Raw genomic sequence first — 19,677 nt, forward strand, 5'->3', positions numbered from 1 at the left:
TTACTTTCAGTGACTGATGAACAAGGACCCCCAGATCCCGTTTAAGAGGAGCCTGAGGGGTAACGTTTTTTTACAAAGGGTGATGTGAACATGGAACGAGCTGCTGGAGGAGGTAGTTGAGGCAGTTACTTCTGCAACGTTTAAGAAGCATCTTGATAGATACGTGGATAAGAAACGTTTAGAAGGTATAATCCAAACGCAGGCAGGTGGAACTAGATAGATGGGACATTGAGGTCAAGTTCTTGGTTCTTGGTCCTCCAAAATATTCCAAATGGAATTTAAACTGGAGGTGGGCTGAAGTTAAGCTGAAGGTCCTGTTTCCATGCTGTGTGAGTCTATGAATATAGGACAGGTCTGAGGGTTTTTTTAAAAAATTGTGATTTCTTGTTATAATTTGTAACAAATTCACCAAGATCATATTTGCAACACAAGTTCCTCGTCTAGCAGATGATTTGCTGCAGTAAGAATTTCTCCACTGCAACCGAGATCTCCAAGACATTAACTGAGAATAGATAAGGTGCATCCCGGGTCATGGAGCTGACTTGGCAATCAGGAAAACATTTTTTAGCACACCAAGCCTTATTACCACTAGATTATTTGCCATCTAGCTAGCAAGTTCAATAAAAATGACACTCCGGTTGGGCTGAAGTGGAACCACATCTGTTATGTTTGGGATTTCATGCATGAAATGTGAATGTTAAGTTTTATTTAAGCACACTATTTTTCAAAACACTCAAGTTTTATCAGGGGTTAAAATATGATATCGACGTTCAAACTGTTAATCTCATAAACCAGAGGACAATGGACTCACTTCCACATCTGCGAATTTAGGTGCTTTTCGACCATTGAATTAAGTGCCAGTCGAAAACGGTTCCATCTTCGGTCAAAGACATAGAACCCTCTACCCATCAGGCGGCTCCCAAATGTGCAATACTAGAAAAGAATGCACAGCGATTATTTCGAACCGCATACACTGAGGTTAATAAAATATCCACAAATCTCGAGTGTTGAAAGGACCGAACGAGTAAAATAAACTGCATACTCCGAGTGGCCTGGGGTGGTGCCCAGAATAATGGCAATCCAGTTTCTCGGTTTCCTCTGAGCCATCCCCTTCTCCTTCGTCACTGGACATTCGGCTTGCTAAGTCTCCAATTATGGACAATGGCAATTCCAATGCTGTTGCATTGTTTGATGCAGTACCCGCATTATTTATGCTGTTGGTTGCTGAAACTCTGCTGAAAGCAAAACATAAATATGCAATTAATTTCAGAGCATGTATGTCACATTGAACTTCAGGGGAAGAAACATAGAAAATAGATGCAGGAAGAGGCCATTCGGCCCTTCGAGCCAGCACCGACAAGAACAAAGTGCATGTGGCCCCATCCATCCTTTGTCACTTGTATCCCACACTTGTAAACCTCTGTATGGTTTTCAAGCCCCATTCTTCATCTTCCCTTCTTCAACTCATCTGAACTGTTCTTACAATTCTCTGGTTCAACCACCAAGTGTATGTAGAAGTACAAATATGGTGAAAGAATTTAAAACGTGGAGGTATTTTCCTTTCAATAAAGGATAGGGGTGATTTGATGTATTGAAAGATGTGATGGAACAAAATAGGTAAAAAAACAGCCTGGAAGCCTCCAGCCTGATGATAGAATAAGGGAACAAGTAGAAGAAAATCGGAACAGGAGAAACCATTCCTATAGTGTTAGACGATTGCGGAGATATGGGGAACTGTAGAGGCTGGAATCTTGAGAAAAAGACAATCCAATTTCAAAACCTCTCAGCTCTGCAACAAGCGTTTTCCTCCTTTGCTCCCACTTTTGCAGAAAACTGTTTTATATATATCCTCATCTTTGTAATCAATAGCACACGGCAATGTTTTTGTTTTTAGTTAGGATGGAATTCTCTTCCAGATTTCCAGAAATCATTTGGTTGAAGTTCTTTATGAAAAGAAAGAATGACATTCTCCCCACAATATTTATATTATTATTTATAAACATATTATTTATAAACTTATTATTTATAATAAGTGTTCCTGCTCAGAATGCATCTCATAAGATCATAAGACATAGAAGCAGAATTAGGTATTCGGCTCGCCGAGTCTGCTCCGCCATTCGATCATGGCTGATCTATTTCCCTCCATCAACCACATTCCCCCTGCCTTCTCTCTGTAACCTTTGACGCCATTACTAATCAAGAACATGTTAATCTCCACTTTAAAAAATACCCAACTATTTGGCCTTCACAGCCGTCTGTGGCAATGAATTCCACAGATTCACCACCTTCTGATTAAAGAAATTCCTTCTCATCTCCATTCCAAAGGTACATCCTTTCATTCTGAGCATAAAACATCGACAGATTATTTACTGTAGAAATGGCCAGTTCTGATATAAATTGTTTTAAATTGTAGAATGTGATGATGTGGAGTCTGGAAGGCTGCTACCTGCCCAGGTGGAGGATGAGGTGCACCTCCTCGCGCTTACATTGGCTTTCTATTCAAGGCAAAAGCAGAAGATCCTCAGAACATCTTGATATAAGATGGCTGTGTGATGCATTACATGTTCATGGTAAGGATGAGCTAGTTGGGACCAGGGAACTGGAAATTGTCAAAGTAGCAGAGTACACCTCAGAATCCCAGTTGCTTCTACTTTTCATCCATCCCACTCTGACATATCCATCAGCAACTTTCCGCAATGATATAATAAGGCTCAAAGCAAGCTTGAGGAACAGTGCTTTATCCTCTGTTTAAGCCACAGATCCACAATATGACACCACTACAGTATAGGAGTTGAAATAAAAGGTCCCAGGTGGGAATAATGTTGCATCGATCCAGTCAAATAACTGGCACTGAAACTGCTCCATGAGTTTACTTCTGTTGTAGCTGGGCCAGCAGACTTGTGCTGATGGATTAATTAGCCCTATCATTTCCTTGACAATTCAAAATGCTGTTGTCAGAAGTATGGTCTAAAGAAGGGTCTCGATCCAAAACATCACATATTCCTTTTCTCCAGAGATGCTCCCTGACCCGCTGAGCTACTGCAGTATTTTGCACGTGTCTTCGGTAAAAACCTTGCTAAACATTCACAATGCAGCTTGAAATCTCTGGGTAAGACTTTTGAACTAGTCCATTAGCTTTCAGATAATTGCAAACAAATGCAGTCGTGGTGCGACTCACCTGGCAAGGACAGCGTTCGATGGTCTGGATTTTGCTGGCGATGTACCTTTAGTGTCCAAGCCAGTGTTTGTTAAAGATCCTGTAACCTGCTCCTGGGTGGGAAGTAACTGGCTCTGAAGTGTTTCCTTCGACACCGGAGGGTGTTCCTTGTCCTTCACCGTGTCTTTCTCCCTTGAGCGAGCTTTGTGTTCAGCGAGAAGAATGTCAAACTGTTTCCTTCGACCTGGCACCGCTCTCCGATGGTTCAGAGAATGTGTCTGCGAAGAGGCCAGAAGGAAAATTACAAACTGGAAGCCAAATACTACATCTCAGGTGAAATGATGCTTGAAATCTTAAAGGTAACTTAAAAAGGATTGCCCAAGTTGTAAATAGTATGTCTTACTGCATTGTTGATAACGATTCAAAGCATGACAAATAATTTTGCTACGATGTTCGCTGCCATTTGTTTACATGTTTAAGAATACAAAAGTGAATTACTTAACATTTAGTTTAGTTTAGGGATACAGCACGGAAACAGGCCCTTCGACCCACCAAGTCCCCGCCGACCAGCAATCCCCGCACACTTCCACTATCCCACCCACATTAGGGACAATTTACAATTATACCAAGCCAATTAACCTACAAACCTGTACGTCTTTGGAGTCTGGGCGGAAACCCGAGATCCTGGCGAAAATACATGCAGGTCATGGGGAGAACGTACAAACTCGGTACAGACAGCATCCGTAGTCAGGATTGAACCCAGGTCTCTGGAGCCAAGGCAGTAATTCTACTGGTACGCCACCGTGCCGCCCATATGGTGCTATATTATGCACTTATAACGACAGGCTACAAATTAAACTCCTTTAAAAATTCTAACACAAATAAGCCAACCAATCATTTTGAGCAAAAGAAATACCTTGCAGGTGAGTGACCTTGTACATGGCTTCTTTGTCTCAGGGTCCGTAACTCCGCAGTGTCTGTTAGGATCAAATTCCCTCTCTGTCGAAATGAAAGGAAACATTTCAATGCACTAACCACCTACCATGATAAAGTATATCAAGATTTCTCTCGTGATATCTATGGGTTTTAAAACACACACGGATCCCAGATTATGAGGCTCATTGTGGGGCATTATCGGCCTGCCCTTTCACTTGGGAGCAATTGTGTGGAAGTCTCAAGCTTCCGAACGTTTGTGAACAGAAGTACCAGTAGCTCTATGCAGAACTGCTGGCCTTCCTCAGAAATCCACACCGCTGTGTCCAAACCTTCTGAGAAAGAAAAAAACTTACAAAATAAAGGCTTTTATGGAAACATCAAAAGACATAAACCTTCAAAAAAAATGCAATATGGAGTATGCAATCTTTAAAATAGTTTTCACGCATGTCTCTTTGGTACATAATAAATGTTTTAAAAAATTCATAACCAAATTTATGTGAGCCCACTCGCCAGTTGTGTAAGCATCATGTTCTAAATTCTCAAACGAGCATAGAAATTTATAACAGGAATATGTAGCTTCAGTACACACGGACTATTGCTGCAATGCTAAGAGAGTGTAAGTCGGACGTTGGGTTGTGTTAATCATTCTCAAGAACGGCATATCACAAATCTTACTCTCTGTTCTATTTTTCCAAAGTTAAGCATTTACTGTTGTGAACTGCTGTATAAACATTTTTTTTTGATCAACTTCATGACTTCAACCTGCACGTTGGCAAGGGGAGGGTGAGCAGCCAGAGGTCGTTGTACACATTGGTAGCAATGACAAAGGGTAGAAGTAGAAATGAGATCTTGCAAGATATATATAGGTAGTTAGGCAGAAAGTTAAGAGGCAGGACTTCTAAGTCCCCCTCCTATGCATTAGGGGAAGGCAAGAATAAGTTCATAAGTGATAGGAGCAGAATTGAGCCATTCGGCCCATCATGTCTACTCTGCCATTCAATCATGGCTGATCTATCTTTCCCACTTAACCCCATTCTCCTGCCTTCTCCCCATAACCCCCGACACTCATACTAATCTTGAATAGGAGGACAGGGCAAATGAATATGGTGCAGGTCAGAAGGATTCAGTTTCTTGAACCATGAGGATCTCTTTCAAGGCAGAAGAGATCTGTGCAAGAACGATGGGTTGCACCTGAACAGGTGGGGGAAATCAATGTCCTGGCAGGAATATTTTGCTGGAGCTACTTGGGAGGGTTTAAACTATTGGGAGTGGAGCTGGGGGTTTGCTGGGAACCAAAGTGCAGGTCCTTTGCCCCACCGAGTCCACGCCGACCAGAGATCACCCCGTACACTAATACTATCCTACACTATATTAATACTTAGCGAGGAATGTCCAGCGAGATCATATGGGTGGAAGTTAGAAGTAAGGAATGAAGGGAATATCAGTATTTCAAGCACTATGTTACCTCAGCCAAGTGGGATTTGTGTATTTGCATGTCATAGTGTATGTCCACTGTGCATGCCCAGTGTGGGTGGCACAGTGGTAGAGTTTGATCCTGACCACGTGTGCTTTCGATTGGTGTTTGTATATTCTCCCCGTGACCGCGTGGGTTTTCTCCGGGTGCTCCAGTTTCCTCCCACACTCCAAAGACATACAGGTTAGTGATTTAATTGGTTTGGGTACAATTGTAAATTGCCTCTAGAGTGTAGGATAGTGCTGGTGTACGGGGACTGCTGGTCGGCACGGAGGCTGTGGGCCGAAGGGGTTGCTTCTGCGCTGTAATTCAAAATTAACTAAATAGTGGGTAATTATAAAAATGTTCTTTAAACTTGTGGGCTTCACGACTGGCTCTGTTCCTCTTCTCATCCAAAATGTAAACATTTCAAGGTGATGCCCTGATAGCTGACAATTCCGCTAAAACACTGAGGTTATTTTAAGTTAACGTACCCAAATAGCATTAGCTAACAGCACCAACTTAATGGGCAAATTAAATAGATATATCGCAAAATGCACATTAACCATGTTTAATTATTAATCCAACATTGGAAAGCTTCAGATATTTGAAAGCTTTAGGCAGCAAATTGGTGTTTATTTAACTTTCCTCAGAATGACTTTAAAAATATATCCATATCCAGCAGCATTAACTGATTTAGCACTGACTTGCAGTAAGGCAGGAAATGAAACTAGATAATTCAGGACACATTTCAAAATCATTTCCTGTTGATAGATGTTTGGATCAAACTACTACTTTTCAAAATATGGTGCCTTAAATCTGGTTTCTAAAATTTGAAGCACAGGTTATTTCAATTTAAGTTACAAAACCATTAAAAAAAATCATTTAGGGCAGATACACAGTGGCAACCTTATTGATAGTAAATGCATCTTCAATTTCAATGTAACTAAAAGCAAAAGTTATTTGATCGAAAACACCTTGAAAATGTCTGTAAAATATCTAATCTTGAGTTGATGAATTGGTTGTTTCAACAAATTCCAAATTAGAGCATTGTTGGTTCGAAAACAGCTTCACATACAGAGGATATAAACGCTGTAAGTGCTGGAAATATTTTCTTGACTGCTCTGGAATCGCTCCATCTAGGCCAAGTCATTGGGTATTTTTACGGATAAAATCAATCAAGATTTTATGATTGGTAAGGGGTGTCAGGGGTTATGGGGAGAAGGCAGGAGAATGTGGTTGAGAGGGAAAGATACATCAGCCATGATTGAATGGTGGAGTAGACTTGATGGGCCAAATGTCCTATAACTCATGAACTTATACCTGCCATGTCTATGCTGACTTTATTGCCCAAGTGCACAAATTTCATTTACCCACATCTGAACCGTGTCTTTTAAATCTGACTTCAACTCCTCCTTTAACACTGAGTTCCTGATGTTAATCACACTCTGAATTAAAACAAAACATTTCCCTCAAATTCCTCTTAAACCTCCTTTTCCTCATCTTCAAGCCAAGCCTCTTGTTTTTCTTTGGGGGGGAAGGGTTACTCTTGTAATCTTATATACCACTCAGATCATGCCTTGGCCTCCTTCACTCCACAAACCCAGCCTATCCAATCTCCTGCCATAAATGAAGTCCTTTAAACCAGGCAACATCCTGGTGAATCTCCTCTGCGCTCACTCCAGTGCAACTACATCCTTCCTATAGTATGGCAAACAAAACAGCTCACAATACTGCAAGTACATCCAACCAGTGTTTTGTAGAATTGCAACATAACGCCCAAACTTTTGTATTGTATGCTCTGGCCTATGAAGCAAGCATGCTCTATGCCTTCTTTACTACCCCATCTAACTTCAATGCCACTTCTAAGAGCCAATTGCCATTTCTTAGCACTATATTATTTAGTATCACATCGGGTGGGGCGGCAAGCCGGCAGCCTCGCCAGCAGCTGTTCGTCCTTTCGATTTTTTTTGTTTTTAGTATGTTTAAAAGTGTGTGGGGGGGTGGTGGCGGGGAATAGGGGGAAACTGTTTTTCAGTCACTTGCCTCGACGGAGATGTGACTTTTCTTTATGTCACAACTTCGTCTCCCTCGCGGGCCTAACAGCTTGGATTGGTACGGCCTCGCCTGGAGTCGGGCCCAGAACCTCAGCAGCAGGCGCAGCGCGGACTTTCCATCACGGAGCCAGGCGATCCCTTGCCGGGGATCGGCAGAAGAAGTGCTCCGATCCCAGGCCCGCGGACAATAACATCCTGAAGTCATGGTCTACGTAGCTTCTAGCCGCAGGCGCGGCGTGGACTTTCCTTCGCGGAGCCTTCGATCCCTTGCCGGGGATTGCTGCGGAAGAGCTCCGACCGCCGGCCGGTGGCCTATAACATCGTGAAGTAGGAAGCGGCTGATTCGGGACCTCCAAGCCGCGGAGTGTCCGTCCGTCCCAACGTCGGAGTTTCGAGCATCCCGACGAGAGGGCCTGTACATCAGGCCGTCTGTAGCGGCGACTGCCAAGGGTTCATGGCCCTGACCACGGATGAACAAGGAGGAGGACTGACTGAACGTTATTGCTTTCCACCACAGTGAAGAATGTTGATTCCACTGTGGTGGATGTTCATGTTGTATTCTATTGTGTATTGTGCTCTTTTTGATTGTATGGCTGCATGGTAAATCAAATTCCAACGTACCTTATGCGGTGCATGTGGCAATAAATGTGAACTTGAACTTGTGAACTTAAACTAGTGTATATATAAAACGTGCCCTTTAGTTTCCTTACTATTCAAGAATCCAACTTCAGTCTTGAATATGGCACCATACAACACAGGTTCCTGTGTGTGCCGGCCGTATATTCAATGGCTAAGCAACAGGAGGCTTACATTAAAAGGTTTCCAAGATGCACAATGGATTAAATTTCTTATCAGACTCTCAGGAGACATGTAACACCTAGTTCTGGTCAGCCCAGCCCAGCATCTATCCTGTCAAGTCCTTTAGGATCATACTCCTGATTAATATCTACCATATTCACCCAGCTGAGGAATGTGTGCTCCTCCATATTGAATGTTTGGAAAAATCAGCAATAGTAGCAAGAGCCCAGCATGTAGTGACTGGAAACAACATTTTGGCTGTGCAACAAACATAACTATGTTCTTCAGTGTGAAGTCCAACTGCAACCATTGGACTACTTTCTCCTTGATGTCCAATGACCTCAGTTTCACCATGGCATCTTGATGCCACACTCAGTCAATTCCTGTCCAGATATAGGGGACCTATTCTCATCTCATCTCCGGAGTTCAAATCTTGGAATATGCTTGGACCAATACTTTGCAGAGGTCTGGAGATGACTGGTCTTCCTGATGAAACCCAAACCATGTAATGGTGAATAGATTGTTGATGATAGCAGTCAACAACTACACCTCCAGAATAGATTGATTGGGCAGGATTAATTGGTCAAAATCTATTTTGTGCAGATTTAATCTTTTCTGTCCCCTAAGAATGCTGAAGGCTGAATCTGAACAACCATCAGTATCAGCAATGTCATGCGTGACTTCATCCAAACACATAATATTTTGATGTATACCATATCAAGCTTTCTACTGCACAGATTGTCTGTTTGGCCTGTAATTTCCTGCTCATGATTATTGTAAACAATGACAAATGCATATGTTTATAGCAGAAGAAAGCAGAAAGAAATGCTCACCAGAAAGTCTTTTGTGAGACCTGTTACTGCTTTTGGTACCATTCTGATGTTTCTTGTCTATTGCAGAAGGTACTGTTGCTTTTCCATTCAGAATCTTCTCCGGTGAGGGTGGCACAGACTTTGATGTAGTTGACGTCAAACCGGACTTAACCAAACTTGCGGAAGGTGCGGAAGATGAAGAGGCAGAAGAGGTGGTGGAGATGGTAGCAGAGGTGGAACTCATTTTAACATTGGCACCATCTGTTTTCACGAGGTTAGGGATCTTCTCAAGGCTTACAATTGGGACAGGAACACTGCGAGAATAAAAAGTCCCACAAATTAGAAATGTATTTTACTTTGTTTGTTAACCCTTTCACAGGCACAAATGGAAAGCATAATTTATACGTGAATATATTAATGCTGACTATATTTGCTGAATATTTTTGGTAGCGTGCCTGCATTGTTAAAATCAAATTTAGAGGCTCACAATGTGCGATTCTTTGAGAATGAAATGGATGCGTTCAATGTTTAATCAAAGGGGAATAAAAGCTTTTTCTAATTTGTAATGAGCAACAGAAAATATTCTGAGACAACCTCAGAAGGTCCAGAAGTTTAACTATACAAAGCTACAATCACAAGGAATAATAAATTATTTGATGCTATTAGTTTTGATTTCAAAAAGTTAATTCAATCAACAAATCGATATATTCTCTGCCTTGGTTATGTGAAAAAACATTTCAAAAACAACTGTGTAATAAAGCTGATCAGAAATGATGGCATATCCAAATTCATTGTTATGCTGAGCAGTGTGAAACAGAATGCTTTTTGCTAAAATAGCCAAATACTTATTCATTGGAGGTTAATTCCTCCCTCCCGCACACCCAAGCTACATAAAGGAGAGACGATGCAAGGCAAGAGTCTTTGGTTGGAGTTTCAATTCCTGATTTAGTCAATCTTGTAATGGCCAAGTGTCACAAGGTCTAGCTCAGCTGATATGTCTTTCGTGGTGCAACAGCTTTCTAACACTCAATGACCAAGTTACTATTGTCCACATCATTTGTGGTATAATCCCAGCATTAGTTTCTGCTATCAACGCTTAAAAACCCCCCAACAGGAATGGAAGAGAGAAAGGAAAGAACAAAATTCTTGTGGCAAAGATGAATTTTCCTAAAATATTGAAAAGAGATATTTATTTTTTAGTGCACAAGATTACTTCTTGACATAAGATTACTATCTTAGAAAGACCCTAAAATAATTTAACACCAAAACAGAATTGCAAACTGAATTAATTATATGAAATCCTGCTATGCCAAACTACGAATCAGTGATGGCATACGTAATGAAGGTTTTAATAACAGAGAGAAGGCATGTCACCTTTGACAATCCAAAAAAAAAAAAAGATATTACATTATCTGGCAGTCAGGGCATTGAAAAGGCTTGCCTGAATGTTACAAATGCAAAACGCTGGTCAATAATGTCCAATAAATAGTCAATCTGAACAGCGACTGGGGAAACAAGCAAAATAAGATCAGATTGTTGGTTGGAGGTTAAACTGACCCAACATTGGATATTAACGGTAAAGCTGCTGATGTTGGCATAGCTTACAGGAGATGATTGGGGCTTTACAAGCATCACTAAAACAACTATACACACAATAATTTTGCAAAAGATAGTGGTTGTTACTTTGCTGGATACAGACCTTCAATGACTAGAAGATCCAAACAAAACAGCAGACAAATATAGGATTACAGATCAGAAGACAAGTCCACAAAAAACACTTGCAACCCGCAACATTAAACTTTACCTCCCCTACATGGATCATTTTGTGAAAGATGACTCCAAGTTTCAGCAAGACTCTGCATTATCAAGAATCTGGGTTATCAAATAATTTCCATTCAGAAAAAAATTAAAACTGATATTGGGTCCAGGCTAAGGCTGCTAACTATTGGACACAGAAGTAATGGTTAGAATGGGTACCTAAAAGGGGAAGCGAGCTGAAGGAGACTGCAAATTTAGCACATCATATTCACCCTACACTCACACTTAAATCATATCTAGGCAAAGATCCAACCAGCTAAAAGTAGACTTAAGCAAAGAACAAGTTTTTTTTAAATGGCATTTCCCCAATCTTAGGACATCTTGGAGTGCTTTATATATATATAAATTAAGTCCCTCTGAAGTGCAAAGTAACAAGGCGGCAGCCTGTTTGTGTACCACAATGTCTCATTAATAGCAAAGGAATATCAATAGATAACCACAGTTTAGAGACACTGACTGATGAACAAACAATGGGCAACCTCTGTCATTCTAATACAAATAATGCTATTAGGCCCATCTAATTCATGCTATCTCTCAGAATAGCAATCCACTCATTCCCATTCCGTCTCGTCCCCTGGCTCTATCCGTTTATTTCCAGTGCCCATTCAATTTCTTCCTTAATGCATTCATTATGTTGCCACCAGTGAATTCTGGATTTGAAAAAGCTCTTCCTCACAACACTCTGTCTTTAGACCAAATCCTTATATCTCCCGAGTCATTGTAGCATCAGCTAAGAGAAGGGGGGTTTTTAAACCTGTTGTAAGGTTGCATGCATATATCAAACTTCCTTCATCCTTTAATGCAAGCAAAACAAGCTAATCTTATTCACTGTACCCTTATAGATTAAAATCCCTCATCCCCAAAACCAGTCTGTTGAATGAACTCGTACCGTCAAGGGTCGGCACATTCACCAAAGCGTGATGAACGGATAATATGCTCCAGTTGTAGCCTAACCAGAACTTTACACATGTTTGGCAAAACATCCCTGTTTCTGTACACTTAGTGTTACAAAGCCCACATACTTACCTCAGCATGGCTACCAACTTCAAAGATTCCTGCACGTGAAGCTTTGCATCCCTCACTGCGCAGTGTGGAACTATTAAGTCTGTCTTTCCTCTCCCCATCCCTTCTGCTTCTCCGTGTTAAATTCCACCAGACATCTGTCTGCCCAATCTGCTAGCATATCCGTGCCCTGCTGTAGTCAAATGGTATTATCTTCATTGCTTGTCACAACTACCCACGGTTAGCATCATGGGGAACTTTTGAATGTTTTTGTTTTACTCATTATTCCAACACCTATGTCATTTGTAGTAAACCAATAAAAGCAATAGTCCCCACACTCACCCTTCAGGAAGACCACTGTCTACCATTTCCCAGTCTGACAAACAGCCGCATACCATGACCTGCTGTTTTTGCATCCTTCAGCAAACTCATCCAAGCTGACACCGACCCTCTCCTATTTCATGTGACTGAAGTTTGATAATCATAATTTTGTTAAACACTTTCTGATAATTCAAACACATGATGCCCATTTCTTTACTCATTTTCTTATTTGTTCACTAAATATTTAATTGGATTAGTCAAAACTCTCCCAAGTGCCTGTAACTTTTCTCCTGATTGTCATTCCTAAAAGCTTATCCACCACTGATGCTGAACTGAGCGGCCTTTTGTGATTTACAATAGCCTCACGTCTTTTCTTGAACGTTTGTTACTCATTGATACTGTGATCTCTTCCACATTGAGGAAAGGAGGATTATGCCAAGGCTTCCTGTCATCACTAGCAGCGCTTCCCCAAGAAACCGAGGAGGCAAGCCACCAGGAGCAAATGACCCATCCATGCCTTGCACAGAAACAGTCACCAGGTTTTTAACATCCTCATTTATCTATAGCTGACACCACACGCTCTGAACAAGCGACGAGCACAAATGGTCCTGCACAGGACAACAGAAACAAGCAACACAAAAGCATTTAACATATCCTTTGATATACTAGGGTAGAGTTTGATCTTCAATACCTTGTTAGTAAATTAGCTGAACAAAACCCTATACCCTTGTATATTGGAGGAGCAAATCACCCTGCTATTATCCAAGGTTCAATTTTGACTCCATTGATTTTATTGAGGGACATGCTCTAAGTAGAGGTAATGATAGATGCAGTGGTTGGGGGGGGGGGAGATAGCAGTTTGCTCTGCAAGATTGCTATTGAGGTAGTGACTAAAAATACAGCCAATTTTACACAACAATAGAGGAGCATCATGAATTAAGATGATAAAAAAAGTCACATTTTTTAAAATATTTAATAATGCCAGGCTTTTAAGGGTTTGGACATGCTAGAGGCAGGAAACATGTTCCCGATGTTGGGGGAGTCCAGAACCAGTGGCCACAGTTTAAGAATAAGGAGAAGCCATTCAGAATGGAGATGAAGAAACACTTTTTCCACACAGAGAGTTGTGAGTCTGTGGAATTCTCTGCCTCAGAGGGTGGCGGGGGACGGTTCCCTGGATACTTTCAAGAGAGAGCTCGATAGGGCTCTTAAAGATCGCGCAGTCAAGAGATCAGGGGAGAAGGCAGGAACGGGGTACTGATTTGGGATGATCAGCCATGATCTCATTGAATGGCGGTGCTGGCTTAAAGGGCCGAATGGCCTACTCCTGCACCTATTGTCTATTGTTTGACTTATTTAGGGAGGCAAACATATCTGAAATTGCTTGGTACTTCTCTGTATAGCTTCAAACTGGCAAGTGCATACAATCAGCAGAGGGCCTTGAACAAATAGTTACAATTATATTGTGACTCCAGATAAAGTTGGCTGTGAGCAATTGGAGACTTCCTATTTTTAAATATGTTTGCTGTTAATGAAGAATTATCACAGTACATTATATATGACTGTCAGATAATTAATATTTAACACAAGCAATGCGACAGGAGATTTACTAGCTATCATAGCACAATTTTGTCAAGTTTATGGAGATACAAGGAAGTGCAGATGCTAGAATTTTGGGCAAAGCAGAAAGTGCTGGAGTAACTCAATGTGCCAGACAGCATCTGTGGAGGAAATAGATAAGTGATGTTTCAGGCCAGGAGTCTAAAGAAGGGTCCCAACCAGAACATTGCCTGTCCATTCCCTTCATAAATCATGCCTGACCCACTGAGTTAATCCAGCACTTTGTGTTCTGTCGAGTTTACAGCAGGCATGATGCATTTGATTGATACATTTTTCATGTTTTTAGTGGAGCAATAAATTAGTGCCAATGGGTAATATTGTGATAATAAGCTTATGATTAGTTTACAAACTCATTTAGTCAAGAATTGATCCATAATACCTCATCAGCAATGACTGCTGATGAAGGACAAATACAAGTCAATAAAGTTGATCCAATGTTTGGATGCCATTTTGATCCATGCAAGCTGAATAACCTACTGATTGAACTATCCTGCAGGAGGCTACAACCCTCGCATATTTCACTCTTGAACTTTCAGAAATTTAAATAAAAGTTTAACAGAATAACTGACCACTCCAAATGTCATGGAACGTTATGGTTTATAAAACTCTGTCTTCATCTGCTTTAATTATTGTCTCAAAACTGGTGCCCATCAAGAAGCCTTTACTGAAGTCATCAATTTAATATCTCAAAGCTGACTGCCAACATAATTTCTTGCCAATTTGATGCCAGTTTGGATTCCCTTGCCTAAAATCACAAAGGTGCAGAGATTAACTTCGGCTTTTTAAAAATATAATTACAAGGACACTGTCTTAAGAGTTCAATGTAAATGACTAACTAGCACTCTTTAAATGAATGAATACAGCATATGCTATGTGATAGGTGAAACCTTGAAATTGTAAACCAAATAAATTAAGTTCTTAAAATATGTTGTTCATTTGGTTTAGCAAAGGAAGCGGCAGTTTCTGGAAAAATTAAAGAACACACCGTATAAAAACAGGTTATTTAGTTCACAACATGCGCCACATAGCGTTGCTGTTATTTGTGCCTAATATCCCCAAAGCTATCGCCTGCATAAGGCAAAACTTAAATTTGTTCAATATTTTCTTCAATTTTATATTAATTATTACCTTGGGTACCATCGCGAAGAGAAAACAGAATATAACACAAAATATTAATGTTTAAATGGTATGCTTCGTGAAACTGAGCTTTGATTAGTTTGCAAGCGATAGTTTCTGTAATGTATGTTCAAAAAACATACTTCTGTGTCTTTCTGACAGTGTGATTCCAGGTTAGTCTTGGAAGGACTGGCTCTTACTGGGTAGTGTTTAATCAAACCAAGTTAACTGATATGTCAAAACGATTGAGAGAGAGGACTTTTAGGCCATTCATTTATAACAAAGGCAAGACCATACCTGAGAGGGCATCTTATTGAGGGGATCAAGACAGAATAGTTTGGTGATTAACTGAATTTAGATAATCCAGGCAAAGGTAGCAGTCTGCCCAAATACCCAGGGCATATTCTTATGTTCACCCTGAACATCACATGAAGATATCGGAAAATATGTTTTGAATTTCTAGCAGATTTTCTGATGAACAGATAAAATCGAAGCCTTTAAAAAAAAGAAATTCTTTCCTCTCATTATTTCATATTTTTAATCAGTTGATATGCAAATTAGTCCAGCCAAATTTTTAACATTACACGTTAAAAGTCCAAATTCAATTCTATCCTTCCTTCACCATAACCAGATTATTTTAATTGATCACTTTCCATAATCTTTTGTCTCTCAAAAATAATCATGAACAGGTATACCAAAGTGTTAATACAAAACAAAAATTGCACAATGATAAAACCAAGATCACAACATGACCGTTCCTTTTTAAAACTTAGTACAAGTTGTTACATCAAGATTTTAAGTTGCTATCTATGTCACCCCATCCAACAACAACCTTCTGAGATCGCTGCCTCTGCTAATTCTGATTTCTTCATCGCCCCCAATTGTCGTCTTTCTATTAACAGCTTGCCTCAGCTGTTAAGGCCTCAAGTTCTGGGAATTTCTATCTAAACATCTCTGCATTCCCGCCTCCCTTTCCTGCTATAAAATATTCCTTAAAACCCAACTAACTCGCTGATCAGGCTTCTGGTATGCTCTAATTTGTTACATGACTTGTTTTTTCTCCTGACAATGCCACTGAGGGGGACTTTAGAAATACTTTATCGTATAATAGATGCTACCAAAATACAAGCTGCTGTTGAAGAGATAGGATCTGTGTACTATTGACCAAAATTCATGTTACACATTCAAGAGCAGGAGCAGTAGGGTGCTCTGCCTCTATTAGCCCAGTGCACAGAAGACATAGGCCGTAAAATGAAACCCAGCTAAGGAACAAAGTAACTCAATATAGATCAAATAGCCAGGCTGATCCCTGCAAACAGCCAGCTGTAAAAGAAGCACTGAAGAAAGGCCCTGATGCAAAACATCATCAGTCCATTCCTTCCACAGATGCTGCCTGACTCTGCTGAGGCCCTCCAGTACTTTGTGTTTTGTTCACGGCCCCGATTATTTGCCTTTTCATCTCTGATTTGTTGACAGGATAGAAAAAACTGAAACACTGAAGCAGATGAAATATATACTGGGAGGTTTGTTAAAAATTGAGGTGCTATTGGTAGAAACCCGATAGAACAGAGAGCTTTGGATTAATTGAGGCATTTAACAAAATGTAGACATCGGAGGATGAGACCAGAGCTGCCACCACAATTGATTCACACTTGGCAATGTAGTCTTAATTAAGTTTACTCATCATATCAGGTCAGGAACAAAAGCTTTATGCTTTCCATAAATATATACAGTGAAGTGTAACTGTCTCCATGGGTAAAGTATTCCAATCCACATGATAAACTGCAATGTTCATTTCACTTTTGCCATCAGGAAGAACGTATAGGAACCTGAAAACTGTTATGTCCAGGTGCAGGAGCAGCATCTTCCCTACAACCATCAGGCTATAAAACACTACCATCTCCAAATAACCTCTGAACTACATAGACTTGGGGCATTGTTTTGCCTTTGCACTATTATTGCTTGTAATATATATATATATATATATATATATATATATATATATATATATATATATATATATATATATATATATACACACACACACATATATATATATATATTATATATATACATACACACATATATTAAATATGCACACACACACACACACACACACACATATATATATTATATGTACTATGTTTACTTATCTGTTGGGCTGCGGCAAGAAAAAATGTCATTGTTCCGTTTCAGGACATGTGACAATACAACGCTCATGGCTCTTGACTTGATGCTTAACCTTGGCTAAATCTTTGTTAATTTTCCTTTCCTTTTGCATCACTTTCTGCCAATCATACTACCATGCCCAAAGCAATTTGCTGTCTCTTCCAGCTTCCATGCTTGGGGCTGCAACCAAGTACCACTTGGAGCACCACTAATCTCATTATCTTCCCACAAGGGAGGCTGGGACACACAGTGCCAATGGTGTGGTGGGCATGAGAACATATAAGAGTGCTGTCTGTGGTTGGCAGCTGCACCTGTACCTAATGTTCACCTTCAATTATTACTCAAGCTAGTTGAAAAAAAAAAAAATCATTCTTGACTTTGTACATAATGCAACAGCCACAGATAACCAAACTAGAAAAGCACAAAAATCGTACACATCGTCATGAAATCCAGCATTGGTAAAATCACTAATTTCATTACCTAACTAATGAACCTGAGGAAACTAAATCAATTACTAATGTACACTTAAAATGCATTTAAATAATATTGCTCCTACTGTGATGCATGAAAGATAAATTGTGCTTGTTGCAATGGCTTTGAGCTTTCACTCACTAGACAGGAATAAATGCAAGCACTTACCAATTTGTACCTTGTATGTTGTCAAGAGAGTTAGCGGGTTTGAGATTAAGCAGAAATTCTATAATCTGGTGCTGAGTAATTCAACATGACAGCTATCCTCTGTTCTAGGCTGACATCTAAACTGGGTGATATTCTTTTGATCATGTGACAAAATCCATTACGTGTTTTGTTTATTTTGTAGTACATCCTCGATTCCCCAGTGAACGTAACATGCTACTAGAAACTCCTCTAGCCTTTCTTGCCAATTGTTCTGCAAGGGAAAATTACAGAATACAGAAGGGATTTATTAATGTTATTGTTAGAGTTCTGGCATTTCCATTTTGGAAAGGTGTTTAAATCTCACCACAGATAAAATATCCTCTAACTATTTCGGCTATTTAAACTAAAGGACTGGGCACAAATTAATGGCAATGCAAAGCATTTCACTAAATAATGGGCTAAAGGTTCCTTTCCTCTGGTCAAGTACAAAGCCGTATTCCCAATAAGAAATCTATGGAACAACTCTCTCCACTCTCTCAACCACAGAAGATGCACATTATATCAAGTGATACTTTCATATGGTATTAGCAGGGAAATATATCCCCCCCAACAAGTTTGCCAAAGACATGTAAATGCCATGTTCAGCACGTTTGTCATCACAGGTTGAATCATGATAATTTGGGAAGGCAGACTGGAATTTTCATTTAGGATTTCAGATAGGTAGCAGGCAGAGGCAAGTGGGCAGAGGGGGTACAATTTATATTGCCATTCCACTCACTCACTCACTCTGATGCTGAGCAACAAATTGTGGAGACAGGAAGAGCTGTATTGATAGGAGACGCAATAGTTAGAAGAAAGTGTAAACTTCACATAGACTGTACTCAAGGTCAGGATCAGACCCGGGTCTCTGGTGCTGAGAGGCAATGGCTCTACCAGCTGCACCACTATGCTGCCCTTTGATTCATAAATGCAAACATTTTTTTAATGCCTACCATCTGAAACATTTTCATTGTTTTCTTGGCCTCGTTGGGTCCTTTAGAAACCCGCACTGGCCCTGTTCAATTCTTAGTGACCACTGATAACATGAGAAGGAATAATATTAGAATTCTTAAAAATCCCATTTATTTATTCATTGTCAAAGTATGGAGCAATGGATTGGAATCCATAAAAATGTATGCAAAACTGATTTTTTTGGCATGTTAAAAACCATTTTTCACACAGAGAGTGGTGAATCTCTGGAATTCTCTGCCACTGAAGGTAGTTGAGGCCAGTTCATTAGCTATATTTAAGAGGGAGTTAGATGTGGCCCTTGTGGCTAAAGGGATCAGGGGGTATAGAGAGAAGGCAGGTACGGGATACTGAGTTGGATGATCAGCCATGATCATATTGAATGGCGGTGCAGGCTCGAAGGGCTGAATGGCCTACTCCTGCACCTAATTTCTATGTTTCTATGTTTCTACAAGGAGAGAGAAATTGCTCAATCTAGTTCTGAGAAGATTTAGCAAGACAAATTAAACATGAGTGAGCACTTTGTTAGTGTTTAATACGACTTAAAGGTAAAGACGACCAGATTGAAAGAAGGCACATTTTATGGATGAGTAGGCTGGGTATTGAGGGTTGAACATCAACAGCAAAATATTTACATACAAAACAGAGATGGGAAAATTGCACATTATCTGTTAAAATTTTCAGAATTCCATGCATTATAAAAGATCACACATGAAAAAGAGATAAATTGAAAAATAATAAGATTGTGGGTTAGGAAAAGCAGGACCAAACTATGAGTACAAAATCTCATTT

The 19,677-nt window shown here is 40.1% G+C and overlaps 1 protein-coding gene across 1 annotated transcript in view; it reads right to left on the reverse strand.

The window, feature by feature from the left end:
* LOC129706202 (ataxin-7-like protein 1) overlaps nucleotides 1–19,677 on the reverse strand; it is a 161,844-nt gene that overhangs the window by 22,235 nt on the left and 119,932 nt on the right. Inside the window, 5 exon segments of the mRNA XM_055650261.1 lie at nucleotides 812–933; nucleotides 1,043–1,232; nucleotides 3,179–3,435; nucleotides 4,074–4,156; nucleotides 9,235–9,527. Of these exon segments, the coding sequence (XP_055506236.1) occupies nucleotides 812–933; nucleotides 1,043–1,232; nucleotides 3,179–3,435; nucleotides 4,074–4,156; nucleotides 9,235–9,527 (945 nt within the window).

The sequence above is a fragment of the Leucoraja erinacea genome, chromosome 19, assembly GCF_028641065.1.
Source record: "Leucoraja erinacea ecotype New England chromosome 19, Leri_hhj_1, whole genome shotgun sequence".
Lineage (NCBI taxonomy): Eukaryota > Metazoa > Chordata > Chondrichthyes > Rajiformes > Rajidae > Leucoraja > Leucoraja erinaceus.